Below are 21,414 nucleotides of genomic sequence, written 5' to 3' on the forward strand. Positions count from 1 at the left end.
CCCTGAGACAAAGCAAAGCAGCCCCAAGCCATGATGCCCCCTCCACCATGTTTCACAGTTGGGATGAGGTTTTGAAAATGCACAGTAAATTTAGCCAGTACTGCTGTGGAACGTCCAGGTGCTCTTTTGCAAACTTCAAATGTGCAGCAATGTTTTTTTTGAGCAGCAGTGGCTTTCTTCGTAGTGTCCTCCCATGAACTCCATTCTTGTATCATGTTTTACTTATTGTAGATTTGTTAACAAAAATGTTAGCATGTGCCAGAGATTTCTGCAAGTCTTTAGCTGACACTCTAGGATTCTTCCTCACCTCATTGATCATTCTGATCATTGACAATTCTTAACTCGATTTTAGTAGTTTCAGTAGTTTAATCTCCTAGTTCAAGATGTTTTCTCTGCTTGATGCTAAATTTTGACCCTTCTGAAACACATTAAAACCTTTTCATAACCAAAGGATGAGTCTTTGCATGTGGTTGTTAAACAGATGAGAAGCTACTTCCTGCATCAGTTAGGGTGACATAACTTCTTGTTGTGCCAGCTGAAACATACAGTATTTATCCATGCAGTAATTATTATCCAATCCTTATTAGTATAGTTAAATTCAAGGTGGTGACCTTTTTTTTTTTTTTTGGCCGGGCAGAGCATTGCAGTTGAATTATATAAAATCTATACAATGTAAAAATGGGGCAAATAATAGCGGACTCCAGTTTAATGACAGAGTTGGGGAGTTATTAATTATTATAATTCGCACCATTAGTTAAAAAAACTTCTCTTTTTAACTGCAAATGAAGGGTAGCATCCCAAAAACACCCAAAAAACACCCCAAAAACAGAACAGTGCAGTGAAAGAAAGCAGCGTGTACATTTTTCTCCTACAAAATCTCCCTCTGAATCACCAAATCAGCATTCCTCCCTAGTGAAGATCGTCGCACACCCAATCCATTTGTTGTTGATGGCGTGCGTGATAGTAAATAAGTGCTACAAAAGATCAGACAGTGATCAAAGCGCCCGCACTCTGCTCTATTTCTTTGTGTTGGAGAGGCAGCACAATAAATGCCTGAGAGATAAAGGTATCATGTGAAGAGTGCTTTTAAGATAAAGATCAGCCATGATGGAGCAACACTACCCGGGGGCCACTATATGTGAATACAGAGCAGCTCCGCCGCTTCACACCTCTCCGATTTAGAGCCACGACACGGGCCAACCAGAGTTCATCTCTATTCCAAAAATCATATAAATAATACTTCACTGCACCTGGGAGGGCAGGGGAACCCTTATAGTAAAAAAAAATAATAAGTATAAAATGTGCTGAAACAGTTCTGTACCAAAGTTATGTCATATTTACAAGTACTTATGTTTTATACTTTAGATTCTTCTAAGTATCACTTTTATCTTTGAGTAAAGATCTGCACACTCTTGGTTTTTTACAGTGTTGTGCGTGATTGAGTTCAAAAGAACGCGTTCATTGAACACGCTCATTTTTTTGTAAACGTTGAACTGAACGCAACACATTTTTAATAAAGAACTTGAACATGAATTAGTTCACAGTATGTGTCATGAACGGCAGACATCCCTGTAAATGAACGTTGGCTAGTTAATAACATACTGGCAACGACGCGGAGCGCGAGGGCAAGAGAGGTAGAGAGAGAGAGAGAGAGAGAGAGAAATAAGCAATGACACGGAGAGCGCGGAGCGCGAGGGCGAAAGAGAGAGAGAGAGAGAGAGAGAGAGAGGAGCAATGACACAGAGAGCGCGGAGCGTGAGGGCGAGAGAGAGACTTTGACTTTTAAAACCACATTTAATTTTCAATTACTTCAGAGCAGAAAAATCAAGACACATGTCCAGAGCAAAAATCTTGTACTACAAGGTCATTTTCTTACAAATTCATCACAAAACCACCAAACTCATCAGGCTCACAAACAAGTCCCCCTCCTCCCCACACCTTAAAAAAGAAGTCCAAATCCTCCACCAGCTTATAGTATACAAACTCAATATGGAGTCGTTTCATAATCAGACCCTTCACCATTAGGACAGGGTCAGTACCTCCATTACCCTGAATCTTGTTCTTCCTGGTGCACCAAATTGCCAACTTTGCTGCCCCGTACAGAAAATTTAAAAGCACTACTTTGTCTTTCTGTGAAACAGAATATTTAGGACCATAAATAAACAAACTTTCCTTAAAAGATCCCAAAAACTTTAAACCCCAATTTTTCACACAAAGACAAAATAGGTCCTAACCGTGAACACTGCAAAAAGACATGGAACAAAGTTTCAGAAGCACCACAAAAATTACAACCCTCCCCAACTGTAGGATCAATCCGGGCCGCGTGTCTGTTTGTTGCTAAAATGGCGTGTATAATCCTCCACTGGAGGTCACCCACTTTCTTGTCAATAGGCCTTTTATACACGGACCTCCAGCTACCTTTAGGGGACGGGCCTGCCTCAAGTACCTCTGTCCATTTCGTCTCACACACATCTCTCAGGCTACGAAAACTCAAAACTTTTATACAGGCATGATAAAGTGTCCGTTTGTTCAGTTCACTGAAACTTCCAAGGGTTGGAGTTTTCATTGACAGAAGTAATCCCTGAGTCTCCTGCCACCCCTCCTGATCCATACTGACCACCATCTCAGGAAAATCCGTATCAGTGCTCTGATAGTCCTCTACAGAAAACATCTCCAGGTATGCAGAGACAGAAACCGACAGGTCAGATTTTAAGTAGCCAAGCACTTGCGAAGCCAAACGTACTGATCGTATCCCAGCCATGTCTGCCAGCTCTTCTGCCATTAACCAGGATGTACCCCTTCTCAAGTGACGAACCTTACTGAGACCATGCTCCAGGAAAGGGACTCTAAGACCAGCCAAATTCCGGGTGAGTACAGGGAAAACAGGATTCAAAAACAGTGGTTCCTCAAAAACCCAGCGTGATGGAAACAAAGCTTTCTCCCTCAAAACAGTGAAGATATTCCATGCTTGAAAAACAGCAGAGTAAAAAGGAGTCAAACCCCCCAAACCCACAGTCTCCAAACAGAGCAAAAAAAGATGCTTGTCAAAATCCATATGTCCAGCAAATCTCAGTAGAGCACAGGCCACATCCACCCAGCAATGTTGACTGTGATACAAGAGATGTTGCACTGCCTGCAACCGCAGAACAGCGATTCTGGACCGAATATCTATCAGGCCCTGTCCTCCCTCCTGTACAGGAAGGAATAATACAGGAGCCCTGAGCCAGTGCTGTCCATCCCAAAAAAAAATTCACCAGTGCCTTTTGAATGTCCCTGACCAGTCCCTCAGGTGGATTCAGCACCGTGAACTTGTGCCAAAGAGCAGATGCAACCAGATTATTAGCAATAAGCACTCGTCCCCGATACGATAGCTGGGGTAGCCAACGAGACCATGTAGACAACCTGGCTTGGACTTTCTCCTTTAAACCCTCCCAATTACGAGACTTAGCCTGCTCAGTACCTATCCAAACCCCTAAAAACTTTAGACCTGATTTATTCCATTTAACACCCCCTGGAAACGGAGGCAAAGAACGGTCCCCATTAAAACTACCACACCATAGGGCTTCTGTTTTGTTCCAGTTCAGTTTAGCAGAGGAGGCTTGTTCATAAATACACAGAGATTGCTGTAAATTGTCAATATCACTACCGTTCTGAACCACAACAGTAATATCATCTGCATAAGCAGACAACTTAATAGAGGATCCATCAAATTGCAGACCTCCCAGCCTATTCCGTAGTAAACACAAAAAAGGTTCTCCCGCCAAAGAGTATAAAAGGCCTGAGGAGGGGCAGCCTTGCCTGATTCCTCTAGTTACCAAAACTGGCACACTCAGACTGCCTCCCACCTTAATCATACAGGAGGCCTCTGTGTACAACAGTTTAACATATGACAGAAAACCGTTACCAAACCCAAAAGCTCTTAAAGTGCTGAATAAGTACTCATGATCAACTCGATCAAAAGCTTTCTCTTGATCGAGAGACAAAAGGCCAAAATCTGAGCCAGACAATTTAGCATAATCAAATAAATCTCTTAGTAAAAACAAATGATCATAAATAGACCTTTTAGGAATGCAGTATGACTGATCTCTATGTACAATTGTGTGTATAACCTCCTTAAGTCTATTAGCAAGGCAACGTGACAGTATCTTATAGTCACAACAGAGAAGTGATACCGGCCTCCAGTTCCGCAACGAAGAGAGATCTCCCTTCTTTGGCAAAAGAGATAGAACTGCTCGCTGGCAGCTCTTCGGAAGCACCTTGGCAACAAAACTGGCCTGAAGAACATTAAACAAATCTTCTCCAATAATTCCCCAAAAAGCTTTGTAAAAGTCCACCGGCAAGCCATCTAAACCCGGCGCCCGCCCGGCAGAGAGCTGGTGAACAGCCTTGGTGACTTCCTCAAAAGTCAATGACGAATCCAAGGCCTGCTTATGTCTCTGATCCAATTGTGGAAGATCAGAAAGCAAAAACTCCACACAGTCCTGATTCAAAGTTCCTGCAGTGTATAAATCTGCATAAAAACTTACAGCCATCTTACGCACTTCAGCTGGGTCAGCGGTGATTGTTCCATCAACTTTCCTTAAAGACACCAGAGATTTGTGCTGCAAAGTTGACCGTTCCAAATTGAAAAAAAAAAGGCAGTGGGAGCATCCATGTCATGCACAGATACAAATCTGGCTCTCACCAAAGCTCCCTTTGCCTTCTCACTTAATATACCACTCAGGTTCTGTAAAAGTTTGGATAGCACTGTTTGTAAACCCGAAACCTTTTGATTTATCATTTGATCATAAATTTCCATAATCTTCTGTTCCAAGACCTGAACAGCCGTTCTTATTTTAGTCGTAGAAAAAGCTGTGTAATTTTCACAAAAAAGTTTTATTTGGGTCTTCCCCACTTCCCACCACTGCATAATAGTCTCAAAACTGTCTTTCTGTAAGCCCCACTCTGACCAAAATAACTTAAAACACTCATAAAAAAGTTTATCTTTTAGCAAACTCTTATTAAAATACCACATACAGCTTTTAGCAGCATGAGAGTCAACATGAAAATCAACAGTACATAAATGATGGTCTGAGAAGGCAGTGGGCTGAATATTACACTGACTGATTCTATTTCTCACATTCTGAGAAATATAAAATCTGTCCAAACGTGCAGCAGAAACCCCCCCATTAAAGACTTTCACCCATGTATAACTTTTTACTGAAGGATGTTTTTCCCGCCAGGTATCTATCATCCCAAAAGATGATACTACTTTAGCCAAAAAATCAGCTGACCGAGGGTGAGGCTCTTCCCCATTTCTATCTTTAACAAAATCCAGTGTGCAGTTCCAATCACCCCCCATTATGACCGTGTCCTCAGGAGAGAAAGACTGTAAAGACTGCTGCAGCTTATTAAACAGCTCCATTCTATCAGAACCTTGATTAGGAGAATAGAATCGCGAGGGCGAGAGAGAGAGCGAGAAAGGAGCAACGATGCGGAGAGCGCGGAGCGCGAGGGCGAGAGACAGAGAGAGAGAGAGAGACACCAATGAAAAGAGTGAGAGAAAGCGCTGCAATTAAAAAAAAAATGTCTAGTGGAAGTGATGCACGGAGACAGACACTGATTCTCCTTATGAACATTTTCATCACCTGGTAAGAAACCCACAATTGCAGTGTCATGAGCAAGTGTCTACAATGAGCAGTTTCAAAGAACGTATAGTGATTTCTAGTTTTTAGTGTGAAAAAAAGTACTTATTTGAATATCTCACGAAAAATGAACTGAACTTGAACTAGTTCAGAAAAGCTGCGAACTGGCACAACACTGTATTTTAATCTCAGTGTCTTCATGAGGGAGAGTCACCTGGAATAGTTTCCTCAGCGTCTTGAAGGAAGGAGTTCCTGGAGGTGCTGAAGCTCCAGCTCATCCCAATTAAATCACCTCAAATCACCATCTCAGTTTATCAGGCTTAATGTGGAGGAATAAATTACTGTTTACTACGTAATTCCATGTTTCCTCTAATTCTCTTTATGTTTAATAGTTAAATATAATGTAGAAAGTAATATAAAGAAAGAAATAAAGAAACAAAATAATGAGATTTTATCCCTGTCCACGACTGGTGGACAGGGATACTTTGATAAATAAATAATGATATATGCCCATCATGTGATGCAGATTAATTTGCATTATAATTACACATTAATTACATGTGTTAACATTGACAGCACTACTTCACCTACCAGACCACTTTCTAACTGCAACCAATAATCAATCCTTCAACCTAACCTCAACCAAAACCCTAATCAAGACCCTAAACCTTCCCTTAAACCTAACCTTAACCTTAAACCTTAAAAGTGTAAAACCTAACCCAAACCTGGGTCTATCTAAATTTTAAATCGAACCCTAAAACCTAACATTAACCCAAACCTTAAATCAACTCTAAACCTGTGATGGGCAGTGCTGCACCACTTGCTACCAGCAGGGGAGCTGGGCAACAGAGGGAAAACTCCAAGTCCCAGAATCCCCAGCGGTGATTAGTGGCAACCAGCCACACCTGTGCAGCACTCATTCTGATGCATTAGAAGGGAAACATGGTGACACCCTTGTTCCTTACTGGTGCCACCTAAAATGTGCCTAACAATAAGGTACGCCTTACTAATGACAACAGACCAGAAAATAGACGTTCATTGATAGTGCACCTTACAGTCTGTAAAACACTGTACTTAAAGTACCATAACAGTTAGACATCTTTTCAATTAAGCATAATAAAATAAAGCAAAATAGCTAATCAAATGTTTTCTTCTTATTTAAGGCAGCATATTTGAATGAATGCAGCGTATAACAGAGCTAGACAGTCTGACAAAAAGCCCAGAGGCTGGTTTTTGTGCATCTCTAGCACATTTACATTGTTCATTGTCTTTACTCAGCGGAACACAAATGTACCTGTACAGTACCTTCCCTTTGACAGAAGAGTGCAGCAGTAGTCACATTTGCTTCAGGGTTATTTTTGTCTGCTTGTCTCTACGGGTGGGGGTGAACAATTTACTGCGCAGGTGCTTTTCCTGTTTAAATACACCTGATTTAACTCACCTGTTAATTGCTGGGTTTATTCTGCGATCCATTTGAACTACAATTGTTGGAAAGACAGAAATTGGAACTGGAATGCCTTTTCCAGTTGGAGTTTATAGTTGGAAAATTGGGAAAACTTCTCTAACCCTGAGTAAAAAAATCCAAGATGGCTGCACTGCATATTAACAGTAGTAAAAGCAGTCGTATTATACAGTTTATCACCAAAAATCTCACTTCTGTCCATAGTCATGTTTACATCGTGTTTAAAGGCACAGAATGTTGCATAACTTGTTGCTATTAGCTAGTATTGTTAACAATGCTAAAATGCCTGGGACAATGCTAAACATTATATCCTGGCTTGTAAAAAAGGGAAATGTTGATTGTGGATTTGACATAAACATTGGAAAATGATTGTAAAATCAGTTGTGATAAACTAACATCTTTAGCTAAATGATAAAAAAAACTGTCATCTTTTTTCAGCAGAGCTTCAGCCAGTATTTTCTAACTAGAACTGTGCAGTATGTCATGGAAATCTGTGTGGGTGTGTCCTCTGACTCTACCTGATGCCTATTCCCCAGCACTAATTCCACACACGAGGCTGCCAAGTTTAAAAACACAACAGCGGTGCTCCAGCCATAGAAGCTAGCAAGCAAATCTTAGCGACTACACAGCCTAAAAATCTTAAGGATTCATCCAAAAAGCTCAATAACCAAAGATTTAATAAAAGGAGAGTAAATACTGTCAGCAAAGTTCACAGATAGAGAAGACTGTGAGCCCAGAAAGACTACAAGACAGACGCCGAGCTGCCACTTTTCTCATTAACTGGTTAGCATTAGCTACTTTATCCAGGTAATTCATCACAACCACTAGGGTTTGTGTACTAGGGAGGGGCATTTTATTAAATAAGATTTGAACAAATTCTAACAAACGCTAAAACTAGCCCTGACCTAATAAAATAAATGAATAAATAGTTATTGGCTGATCAGGGCAGGTTGAACATTATATCTATCTATCTATCTATCTATCTATCTATCTATATATATATATATATATATATATATATATATATCCTGATGGAGTGTTTTATAGTTTCTCTCTTTTTTTTAAGTTCATATTTTTATCTTGCTGTACTTGTTGTAACTTTGGGAAGGAGAGTAACGTATTTTTAATCCTCTGTATGTCCTGTACATATGCAGTATTGACAATAAAACTACTTGGCTTGACCAGACTTGACTTAATTAACAATTTTGAGAGTTGTTTTACCCTGTGGGTTAAAGTGTGTTCACACTGATGAGAGTTGCATAGAGTTAAAGCTCCACTAGGTGGGATTGAGATTGTGTGCTCGTGGGCTCCCCCTACAGTTGTAGAGTGTAATAAATGTTTCAGGCGGATTAGTTTCTCTTTCTCGTTTTCTGGCTTTCACAGACATATTCGGTCTCTTTCCAGCTTCTGACAGGGTGTCTGTATGTTAGTTTGTAAAGAATGAACCAGTAGTCCTTGTAGAACTGTTAGAACTAAAGTTTGGAAAGCAGGTCGCAGTTCTCGCGAGCGTTGGTCGCGGCCGCCTCGGAAAACTTACAGAGTCTGGTTTGAGCTCAGAGGAGCTCCGGCACAGACACGAGAGCACTGCTATTCCTCCTATTACACCTCAATGCAGCTCTGCAGTGAGTTTCAAAAAAGTTTAATAATCAAGGAAATCCTACTTAGTGCTGCTTTAATATATGCATCTCTAGGACAGTGCTAAATTAAACTCTAAAATACACTTAAAGAAACAGAATTTTACTGATAAAATTCCCTGTAATATGGCATCAGATTGTTTCAGTGCGGTATATTTCAGCAAGTTCAGAAGCTGTAGCCCAAGGATGGTCATAATTGAAGTCTAAACTTTGCTAAAATTCTTCCCACCAGAGACAAATGAGACCCCTCATCGCCCCCGAACCCTCCAGCAACAACCAGCGCCACCCGCTAATTACAATCTTCTAGGAAAAACACTGCAGCGATATTTTACTGTTATTCTGCGTTTTATTCATTAACTCATCTCTCACAAGCTTGTTGTTTTTCCTCCGTGCAGCTCTTCCCCGCCGCAGCTCTCAGCCCTCCTCCTTCAGCATATGCTCTGCCTCAGTAGAACGAACGAGTGTGACCTCGTTAAGCCTGTCTTTCCGTCATCACTCCTGCACGGCCCCGTGTTCCTCCCTCGGCCCCCCGTGCCCGCCTGTACCTGTCATCTTGTACACTCCATCCATCCTTTCCACATAATTAAACCTTGTTGTCTAGTCAAAGTGCCCCTTCCAATGCACCTCTTTACTTCCGCGCTATTGCCTGACGTTTGGGAGGGCACGCTGGCTGGTTTCACGAGCATTACGGCCGTTCCGCGCCGAGCCGAGGCCGGCTTAATGGCTGCCACTGAGACGTGGGCGCTGAAGCTCGGTGCAGCTGCGGATACGCTTAGATGTGTCGCTTAAAAAACAGCGGTGTGTTGATTAAAACCGCCAGCAACTGAGCCCAGATGCTTCCTGAGTGAGACTCTGCGTCTCGGGTACGAGCGTTTTAGCATGCTAAAGTGCCTCGGTGGTACAGCAAAACTGATGAAATTGTATTCAGTGTGGAAAAAAACTAAATAATTTGTTTTAAACATATAAACTCTGAAAAAAATTAAGAAATCACTTCAGTTTCTGAATCAGTTTCTCTGATTGTGCTATTTATAGGTATAAGTTTGAGTAAAATGAACATTGACACTGCTGTTTTATTCTATAAACTACAAACAACATTTCTCCCAAATTCCAAATAAAAATATTGTCATTTAGAGCATTTATTCGCAGAAAATGAGAAATGGCTGAAATAACAAACAAACAAAACAAAAAAAAGATGCAAAGCTTTCAGACCTCAAATAATGAAATATTTGTAAAGTTTTAAGAGTCCAGAAATCAATATTTGGTGGAATAACCCTGGTTTTTAATCACAGTTTTTTTTTCATGCATCTTGGAATCATGTTCTCCTCCACCAGTCTTACACACTGCTTTTGGATAACTTTATGCTGCTTTACTCCTGGTGCAAAAATTCAAGCAGTTCAGCTTGGTTTGATGTCTGTCATCATTCGTCTTAATCTTGATTCTATTCCAGATTATATTTAAATTTGGTAAACTCAAAGACACTCATCATTTTTAAGTGGTATCTTATTTTTATGTTCAGAGCTGTATATATGGTGTGTATATAAATACGATTGATGCTCTCGTGGGAGAAAGATATCAAAGATATCAAAAAGGTACATATGATTGGATGCTTGCTCTGGCCAGATGCCACCACTGTCAAAAATTAATTATGAAAAAAAAAAAAATATGCACTGTAAAAAATTATTTTGGGGAGTGGCACCTTGTTTAAAAAATACTCAAATGCATTAGTCAGACGGTAAAATACTCTTTTGTTAACAGTATTAACTGCAACCTAAAAATATATAGTAAAATATTCTTAAAAACAATTGGTCCCCCGTGCACTTGTTGTCGAGCTGTGTCGGTGTGCACCCTAGCTAGGTTTGCTAGCTAAGAAGCTAGTGCTATTCAGCCTTAAAAATAAAATGTACTGCTCAACAAGCTAGTTAGCACACTACATGTTGTATTTGGAAAATATGTACATGGGCATGGTTATATATATATATATATATATATATATATATATATGCATATAGCTAATGCTAATTAGCTAACTAGCTAGTGCTTTACTGTTGAACATCATTTCAGGCTCTTGACTAAATGTTTGTGTTTGAGGCGAGTTCTATTGTCGATTATAAAACACTGTGGCTACAGGACAATTATTGGGGCGTGTTTTAGTGAGTTGCTGATATAGTGTTTATATCCAAGTTAAATAACTGGAACTTCTAAGTAAGTAAAGTTTGCAGAGGTTTTTAGCTGTGGTTCTCACTCCCTGACAATTAAAAAAAAAAAAGTAAATTTACCTTCTCTGAATAAGCAGAGGTGAGCTATTCATATTAAAATATAATATATAATATTTAACTAATACATATGAATTAATGAAGATAAAGACGCAACAATCATATTAGTTATTTTTTTATTTTTCAATAATTTCTCAATAATATTTTTAAGTAAATATTATTGAGAAATGTTGGATACGTTTTACCTTATTTATTTTAGTGTATCACAACTGATACATTTAGGTAATTTTTACTCAATGTATGGGGTGAAATCTACCCAAACAAACTGAGTGCAAATCTCGTACCTCACATTTATTGAGTAGATTCTATAGGTTGTTTTTTTTACAGTATGTGTTTAGCTTGATTAGTCATTAGACATTTTAGACATTTTCTAATGCTGACTAATTTTTATTTATTTTTTGTTTCAAGTTTTGTCAAAATTTGACAGAAAACAGGTAATATCGTTCAGCCCTGCAGGACAGTGTCACAGACTGTGCTGAACGTGTGGTGAGTGGAGGAGTGATGGGTGGGGGCGGACGTATGTGCAGTAAACCAGCCTGCTGTCACAACAATCCGAACAGAGCAACATATGGTGTTTCTCAAACATTCATGCAGCTATGAATCACCTGCCTGATTACGTGTTTGTCTGTCACGATTCTGGCCTCAGCAGCACTACAACAGTTGTGTGAATATAAATTTAAAAGTCAGATACCAGCAGCAACATATGGTAGAATATAATAGAATTGTTTCCTTAATTATCAGTAAAAAACACACAAAAAGAGAAGTTGGTAACACTTCTTATGAACCTTGTATTCATAATGTATTATAAATGCATTTATAATGCATTATATGACATGCTTAATACCATATAACGACTGGGTACCACTTTCTATGAATGTCGTCTCTATAAGACTCTATAAACATACTCATAACACATTTGATGCATTCAAAAGGCATTATAAACATGGCTATACATATTTATAAAAATGTATAATTCATCATAGCCATGTTTATTATGCATCATGAACTGTGATTATAATGCATTAATAGCTGTGTTTATAACATGTTATACAGTACATCAATACCAAGAAACTCAGTCCCAGCTTACAGACTGTATCATGACTAAAAAAGCTTCCAACTTATAAACACACCCTCAATAATCCTATTAATATATTTTCAACCACTCATAAATAATTCTTGCCTTGAACATACTATTAATTATAGTCAATTATAATCTATTATAACAGGTCTTTGTGCGCTCTATGTAAAGTGCCAGACTTTTATTGTTGGACTACATTATTAAGGATATATATATACACTATTTTAAGATATATATTATAAGCACAGCTTATAATGTAATATGATCACAAGTCATAATGCTTTATAAACATGGCTATAATGGGTTATGCATTTTTATAAATATTTATAGCCATGTTTATAGTGCCTTATGATTGCATAATATGTTATGAATGTGGTTATGGAGGCTAATAGAGATGACATTCATAGAAAGTGTTACCAATAACTGTAATAATATAAAATAACTGTATAATAACTCATAAGAAGTACTTAAAGCGACATGCATAACACATTATAAACTACAAGTATAAGGGTTTATAAAAAAAGAGCTTGTAATGCCTTATAATATCTGTTAATAAGAACATTGTACAATGTAGTGTCGTAATGCACTATGATACATTTTTTTCAGCTTTTATATAAGTGCGTAACACATTATAATAAAGCCTTATATACAGTCATTACTGACATGTTTAAGTAATGTGAATGTTCATATGCTTTTTAAACATGAATTAAATTTTATTATGCCTCACTATAATGTCTTGACAGTAATGACTCTTTATATAAGGCTTTATAATGTGTTACGCACTTTTATAAAAAAGCTTCCAGTAATTTGAAAAATTGTAGCTGCATATTATAATGCATTATACCAAAATATACCAAATCTGTTATAGTGCATTACAACAATACACAACACTACACAAAATTACTATGTTTAAAAAGCATATAAAAAAATTCTTGTTACTTATAGTCAGTAATGACTGTATTTAAGGCTTTATAATGTGTTACGCACTTATATAAAACCTTAATATGTTATATAGTGCATTATGACACTACATTGTACAATGCTCTCATGAACATATATTATAAAGCATTATAAGCCCTTTCTTTATAAACCCTTACACTTGTCATTTATATTGTGTTATGAATGCTGCTGTAAGTACTTCTTATGAGTTATTATACAGACTTTTATATTATATCAGTCATTATATGGTATTATGCATGTCATATAATGCATTATAAATGCATTTATGATACATTATGAATACAGGGTTCCTTTAAAGTTTTTTTTTTTTTCAGATTAATTACATGCATCAAGAATATATATATATATTTATATATATATATATATATATATATATATATATATATATATATATATATATATTTTTTTTTTTTTTTTTTTTTTTTTACTTGACGAGGAAGATAAAGGGTTAAACAAATTATCATTCTGACCTCCTTCAAAATTGGAAACTGTAATGAGAACAGTGACCCTGACTGACAATTCCCATGTCTGAATTCAGACCTGATTATCTCCAGTTTTAGGGACTTTTCCTTGCAAAATTGATGGGAAGATTTCATTAAAATCTTATCAGTGTGTAACTGGATGCTGAGAATGCTGTAAAGTGTGTGTGTGTGTGTGTACCTCTGTGGGATTGGCTGAGAAAGCGAACTCCAGCGCTGGAACCGCGAGATGACTGGAGAAGAAGTCCAGGGCCACAGGGGACTGCAGTGAGCTGACATTTAAGTCAGGACAGCCTTTAGCTTCAGTGCAGCTCTTTACCTGTTTCTGGAATATAAAACACACTCAATTAACATAAAAACAACATTTTCACATAAATAAAGAATGCAAATACATAGTGCAAATACATAGTGATCTAGAAATCCTTTATTTTTATGCAAATAAATTAGTTTTCCTCAATAATACACTCTTCTTACAGAGTTGGTGTATTAGCAGCTTTACTGCTACACACACACATAGTGCAAATGTTCCCTCAAACTTACAATCTGGCTTAGTTGTGTCTTTGCTATCGTAACGACTGGAAAAGTACACCTATTCTCTTAATTAAACATTAAACAAAGGAGAACTCCGCCAGGAGGCAGGCTATGCGGCGTCTATGTATATATGTTTATCTAAATACAGGAGTCTGACAATAAAACTGAAACACCTGATTTTTAGACCACAATAATTTACTGTTCTGGTGGAAACAGGAGAGTTGAGGTGCACAATGAATTCTGCCGTGATTTGAGCAGCCGTGGTTTTATGTGTTTTGGATACAATCCGGGTTAGCACCCGAACATCCCTTTCAGACAGCTTCCTCTTACAGCGTCCACAGTTAATCCTGTTGGATGTGGTTGGTCCTTCTTGGTGGTATGCTGACATTACCCTGGATACCGTGGCTCTTGATGCATCACAAAGACTTTCTGTCTTGGTCACAGATGCGCCAGCAAGACGTGCACCAACAATTTGTCCTCTTTTGAACTCTGGTATGTCCCCCATAATGTTATAGTGTGCATTGCAATATTTTGAGTAGAACTGTGCTCTTACCCTGATAATTGAACCTTCACACTCTTACAGCTCTTACTGGTGCAATGTGTAATTAATGAAGATTGGCCACCAGGCTGCTCCAATTTAGCCATGAACCCTCCCACACTAAAATGATGACAGGTGTTTCAGTTTCATTGTCCAACACCCGTATGTATATCTATATATATATATATATATATATATGTCCGGAGCTTAAGCTAATGCTACAGGTTGTAAACAGTGTCTTTGAATAAGCTTCTTGTGCACTTTTTAGGTTATTAATGCCTTGTTTTAAATGTCAGGGCTCTTCGGATTTTACCAAGGAGGTGTGGAGCTACTTTGAGCCTGAATAACAGAGTAAAAAACTATTTATCAGGGAAAAAGTTCTCCTTTAAGAGCCAGGTGTACTCTAACTTTGGCGGATTGGTATTTTAAAGGCGCAGCACTTCTGCTCCACTTCTCAGCAGAGGAAACTGACCTGCTTATTCATCCTGTGGAGGTCTGTGAGCAGGTCATTTACAGGAACAGCAATGTGATTTTGTTCTGTATTCTGTTTATTGTTAATGCACCTGTATTGCCAAAATAGCAATTGATGTCAGATGGTTGACTGTTGTCAGGGTTCAAATCAGACAGTGGTGCACCTGTGTTTTTTGTTGCCAAGATAGCAATACTCCAGAAATTTACCTCAATACACTTCAATTCAAGACCACCACGCCCATCCGTGTAGAAATACTCACAAGCATCTTTGCTATTTAACCATTTTAATAGGTGTAGGATATCACCTAAGTAGGAAAGTCCAACTTACAGGGAATATACTGCAGATATATCCTTAAATAAAGGCACTAAAGACATACCTATAATGGTACCACCCCAGTGTCAGTTTTTTTGTTAGTCCATTTTGTTTCTCAGAGCGTACACATTTAAAATCAAGAGCTATTTAAAAAAAATAGTCCATCCATTTACCATACCTCATTACCATCAGCCAACACAAAAAGTAAGCTAACGAGGAAAAAAATAATCATACAAAACAAAAGCTCTTCAGCAACACAGAGAAATTACTTACACTGCTCAAAAATCAAGACCATCAAATCGTGAATAGACATAAATCTGGCATCAGCAACAATTCATGCGCTTACTGATTTCCATTTCTTAAGAAATCAAGCTCTGAATACGAACATTGATGACATCGCCTCTTTACCACACGAAATTACACAGAAATAAGGTCCTTTTTATCAAAGATTGAAAACATTTTAGCTTTTTACCATTAATAAACAATATACAAGGGTTGGACAATAAAAAGTGAAACACCTGGTTTTAGAGCACAATAGTTTATTGTGGTGACGGACAGTTCTGGTGGAAACAGGAGAGTTGAGGTGCACACTGAATTCTGCCGTGATTTGATCAGCCGTGGTTTTATGTTTTTTTGGATACCATCCAGGTTAGCACCCGAACATCCCTTTCAGACAGCTTCCTCTTACAGCGTCCACAGTTAATCCTGTTGGATGTGGTGGGTCTTCTTGGTGGTATGCTGACATTACCCTGGATACCGTGGCTCTTGATGCATCACAAAGACTTCCTGTCTTGGTCACAGATGCTCCAGCAAGACGTGCACCAACAATTTGTCCTCTTTTGAACTCTGGTATGTCACCCATAATGTTGTGTGCATTGCAATATTTTGAGCAGAACTGTGCTCTTACCCTGCTAATTGAACCTTCACACTCTTACAGCTCTTACTGGTGCATTGTGCAATTAATGAAGATTGGCCACCAGGCTGCTCCAATTAAGCCATGAAACCTCCCACACTAAAATTACAGGTGTTTCAGTTTCATAGTCCAACCCCTGTAACACATAGTACAATATTGTTTGGTCTGAAAAAATCAATTAATTGCTTGATTTGATTCTCATATGCAGTACATTTGCTGTATATGTATCAAAGAATACATACATACAACATACATATAACACACAACCAAAACTAAAATTGTGCTTGTTCCTGCAGCCTACAACACAGACTTTAGCTAGTTAATCATAATGCAGTATGGGAGCTACAAGTTTACCTAATCTAGCCTGGGGGAAACGACTACACACTGATGGTGAGTGTCCGAAACTGGGGGACAAACCGAGTATGCAAATATATTGTTGCGGAAGCCAATAGAAAATAAGCAGTCAATGGCAACAACTAAACTAAACTCAGTTATATAAGTTAAATTAACAGTTAACAGGGTCTAGGGGGTCACAGTTTGCTTTTAACAAATAGATTAGCTTAAGGACTATGGTTAAATACAATATTTACTGTACATTTCACAGAAATATAATATATGATGACTTTCTAAGAAGGCCATCTTTATAAGACGTTATAAACACACCATAACACATTATAATGCATGCATAAGGCATTATAAATAAGGCGTTTTCATATTTATAATAAAATGTTCACCCATCATAGACATCTTTATTATGCATCATGAATTTTGATCATAATGCATTAATAGCTGAGTTTATAACATGTATATATACATACAATACATCAGTACCATTAGGCTTCTAACTTATGAACACACCTTATATAATGATTTAAATGTATTTCAACCACTCATGGATTACTTATACTGGATATACTTGCATATATTATTAGTTATAGTCACTTATAATGTATTATAACAGGCCTTTGTAAAGCGCTCCAAATAAAGTGACAAACTTCTATTGTGGAACAATTCGATTATAATGATAGATTTTAGATTTAGATTAGATTATGAATTATTAACTATTGTAGCATACATATTACAAGCACAGTTCATAATGTAGTAGGATCACAAATCATAAAGCATAATAAACATGGCTACAATAATGGGTTATGCATTTTTAGAAATAGTAATAGCCATGTTTATAATGAATGCATTATAATATGTTATGAATGTGTTTATAGAGTTTAATAGAGATGACCTAAATAGAAAGTGTTACACCTTTAATGTTAATTATAAATGCCATGTCCCAGTTATTTATATTAAGTTTTTTTCAGGATAAATAGACCAATAGAAATGGTCCAAAATATTTCAGTTACACTTTACAATAAATAATAAATGAATATTCATTGGAAAAGAGATACAAGTTAAAACATTGTTAGTTATTGATTATGATTTAACTAGTGTCAGTCAACAATGAGTTAACATATTCTTTATCTCTATCTATCTATCTATCTATCTATCTATCTATCTATCTATCTATCTATCTATCTATCTATCTATCTATCTACTGTATCTAATCATCTAGCCTGGGGGAAACGACTACACACTGATGGTGAGTGTCCAAACTGGGGGACACACCCAGTATGCCAATCGAATGTTGCGGAAGCCAATAGAAAAGAAGCAGTCAATGGCAACAGACTAAACTCAGTTATATATAATTTGAATAAATTCTATTTCTAGATTGGCTTTTTTTAAATCCATAAATTTGCGATTTTGGGAGATTATTTTTTTTTGCATGGTTTTTCATGACAGTGACAACAAGCATTTATTAAATTAAGATGCCACAGCACTTATCAAATCAAATCAAATGAAACATTTGGTGACTTTGTTACATCCCGACTGTTTGGGTAGACCATCATCAATCTTCGCCCAATAAGACACGGTTTGTCCTTGAGCCATCAATTTGTGTAAACGAGTTTATAGTCCAGTCTGCTTTAATTGGTTTATTTGGTCATTTGTCAGTTGTAAATGATATGCAACACATGTTCATCCGTATGCTGCTCTTCCTGCACTGTGAATCTTTCTTCATTCTCTCAGAAACAGTGGACCGCTTTATCTCGGGAATCTGCTAATGCTATTAAATTAAAAATTAGCCGGAGAATCCTGAGGTGGGATGTGAGGGGAGACGGCAGCAGAACGAGGCAGAATGCGCAACTCCAGCGCACTGATGCTTTTTCCCTGCGAGCGCAATCAATATTTCATTTCTTCGTCGACTATGATAACAAGAGAGCAGAAATCATTGTTTATGTATTTGAGCCGGAGCTGCTCTGCAGCAGGGCGAATGCGGGAGAAGATTGGCACTGGAGCTCCGGCAGATGAGGGTGATCAGCCGTGTTGAACAGAGATGTTCAGCTGCAGCTCCTGTAACTGTCCAAACAATGCTGTCCAAACAGTGCTGTCCAAACAAGCTGACATTTACACTACACTGTAAAAATGTCCTGTAAAATTACAGTACTTTATCAGCATTTACCGTATTTTTTGCACTATAAGGTGCACCTAAAATCCTTTAATTTTCCCAAAAATCATCAGTGCACATTATGATCCGGTTCACTTTATTTATGAATTCTAGCAGTCAGGTGTTAAGGAGCAGTGTAGTGTTATACAGGAGTTTCAGTGAAAACTGGAGCAGTATTAGCATTAGCTGCTAAGCGCTAGCTCTTTATCCGTTCAGAGGTAAGTATTATCAGCCTGTTGCCTGCCGCTAACCCCGGCTGGATTTGCAGTGCTGGAACAGCATAAGCATTAGCCGCTAACCGCGATAAGCGCTAGTTAGTTCATTCGTCGTTTAGAGGTGAGTATATCAGACTGTAGTCTGCGTGTTTATTGTGTTAAAACAAGCTACGTGGAACAAATCGCTGGCTTATATCACCCTGGCTTACCGGAACACTCAGGGTTCCTCAGTGTAGCGCTGTCGGGCAGCATTAGCCACTAACCGCTAATAGTTAGCCACTAATGCTAATGCTAATGATCCAGCCTTAGTTCTGGAGATATTTGGGAATCTAAGCTGACTTTAAATAATCCAAATAAACAGTTTTCAGGAAAAAAAAAAATCTGTGTAGATTAACATCCAGTGCGCCTTATAGTGCGAAAAATACGCTAAATGGTTATGTAATGTGTCAACCAGTTATGAACTGACACTAGTTAAGACATTTTTAAACATTACTATTGATGTGACCGTGGCCAAACACACGACACACCCACTGGGATACCAAGCACACATTTTATTAAGTAAAGGGCTAGACCTATAAGAATGGTCAGGGACAGGCAAGGTCAGTAACAAAAGTGCAGCAGAGACAAGCAACATACTAGAGTAAGCAAGCAAGAAGGTACAATATAGAATATCCAAAAAGAGTAGAAGGGCAAGGCAAAAGAGTAGTCAAAAATATACAAAATAGGTTAGCAATAGAAAGCTAACAAAACAACAAAAGGCTATGCAAAAAGAGTTGTCAAATACACAAAAAAGGTCGATAACAAAAAACAACAGCAAAAGCATAGCAGGGTGGGAGAGCTATGTAAATAGATTCAATACCAGGCAACGTAGGACTAAAACAGGGGGCTATTTACACTAGGGTGACCAGATGAAAATGATTAGGATGCCGGCGAGTTAGAACGCCGAAGCATCACGTAATCAGGCATGTCGGGGAGGGTAGACACAGGTGCATTCTGGGAAGTGGAGTCCTTAGTGAGTATACTAGAGTTTGTGGCATGTAGACAGACAACAACAGAACTGAGTACTGTTATTTAAAGTGTCATAGGTATTGCATAAGAGTGACAATAAACAAATAAATGAAACATTTTGTGACTTGTAACAAACCAACTATGTAGATATACCATCATCAATCTTAATAAAATTCCTTCACTGTAAAAAAAAAAATACCCTGTAAAATTACAGTACTTTATCATCATTTATCATTTAGTTACTATTTTATAGTGTATGTATCCTGTAATTTATTTTAACTGAATTGTACTGATTCTTCCACTCTAGTTACCCTTCCTATTGGCTCCTGGCATCGTTTATTTGCATAATGAGCATGTCCCCACCGACCCCTAACTCACCATCAGTGTGTAGTCGTGTGTGACAGGGCTACTGTCCTAGGGTATCCTGTTAGTACTTAGAAAATGAGAGGAGTAGTTTGGGAGGGGCACTGGATGATGTATGGGTTTAGAGGTGTGGGCAGGAGGGAGAGCTGATTGATTCACTGAGCTGCAGCAGCAGCAGTGTAAAATGGAGATGGCTGGACGTCAGCAAGGGGACAGTTTTATTGATTATTATTGATTGACTGATTTGCATATTGTTATGCTGTGTCTGCGTACCAAAGTACACAGAAACATCATCCTCACCTATAGCACAGCTGAACCTGAGAGGGGCTGCAGAGGCAGCGTTTTCTTTTAAAGGTTAGGAAATGTTTATAACATTTTAATAAAGCTGGACTGGTGTGTTTTATTACTTCAAATGAACATATTTCAGCTATTAATGGAAAAATTATGTTTTATGGTTTAGTGGTACTTTAATTCCTGTAATTAATAAAAGAAACTCCCACTGAGGGCACAGTATTTACAGCAGGGGTGTCCAAACTACGGCCCGTGGGCCATTTGCGGCCCGTTTGCTTTTTTGGAGCGGCCCGCGAGGTATTTTAGAAATAGAATGAAAGTTGGCCCGCTGTTAAGCAGGTTTTTATAATGTGAGATTCAAAGTTTGAACGCTAGGTGTCAGAAACGAGCCAAAGAGTCTAAAAGCGGAGAGGGTGCGCATTTCTAGCACAGAAAAACGGGGCAAAGAGTCTAAACGCGGAGAGAGTGTGCATTTCTAGCGCAAAAAAAACGAGGCAAAAGAGTCTAAAAGCGGAGAGGGTGCGCATTTCTAGCGCAGAAAAACAGGCCAAAGAGTCTAAAAGCGGAGAGGGTGCGCATTTCTATCGCAGAAAAACGGGGCAAAGAGTCTAAAAGCGGAGAGGGTGCGCATTTCTAGTGCAGAAAAACGGGCCAAAGAGTCTAAAAGTGGAGAGGGTGCGCATTTCTATCGCAGAAAACGGGCCAAAGAGTCTAAAAGCGGAGAGAGTGCGCATTTCTAGTGCAGAAAAACGGGGCAAAGAGTC

The 21,414-nt window shown here is 38.2% G+C and overlaps 1 protein-coding gene across 1 annotated transcript in view; it reads right to left on the reverse strand.

Annotated features, from left to right (window-relative positions):
- LOC103021590 (inactive N-acetylated-alpha-linked acidic dipeptidase-like protein 2) overlaps positions 1-21,414 on the reverse strand; it is a 678,577-nt gene that overhangs the window by 198,538 nt on the left and 458,625 nt on the right. Inside the window, exon 10 of the mRNA XM_049465756.1 lies at positions 13,692-13,835. Within this exon, the coding sequence (XP_049321713.1) occupies positions 13,692-13,835 (144 nt within the window). The remainder of the gene's footprint in view (positions 1-13,691; positions 13,836-21,414) is intronic.

Source organism: Astyanax mexicanus, chromosome 16, assembly GCF_023375975.1.
Source record: "Astyanax mexicanus isolate ESR-SI-001 chromosome 16, AstMex3_surface, whole genome shotgun sequence".
NCBI lineage: Eukaryota > Metazoa > Chordata > Actinopteri > Characiformes > Acestrorhamphidae > Astyanax > Astyanax mexicanus.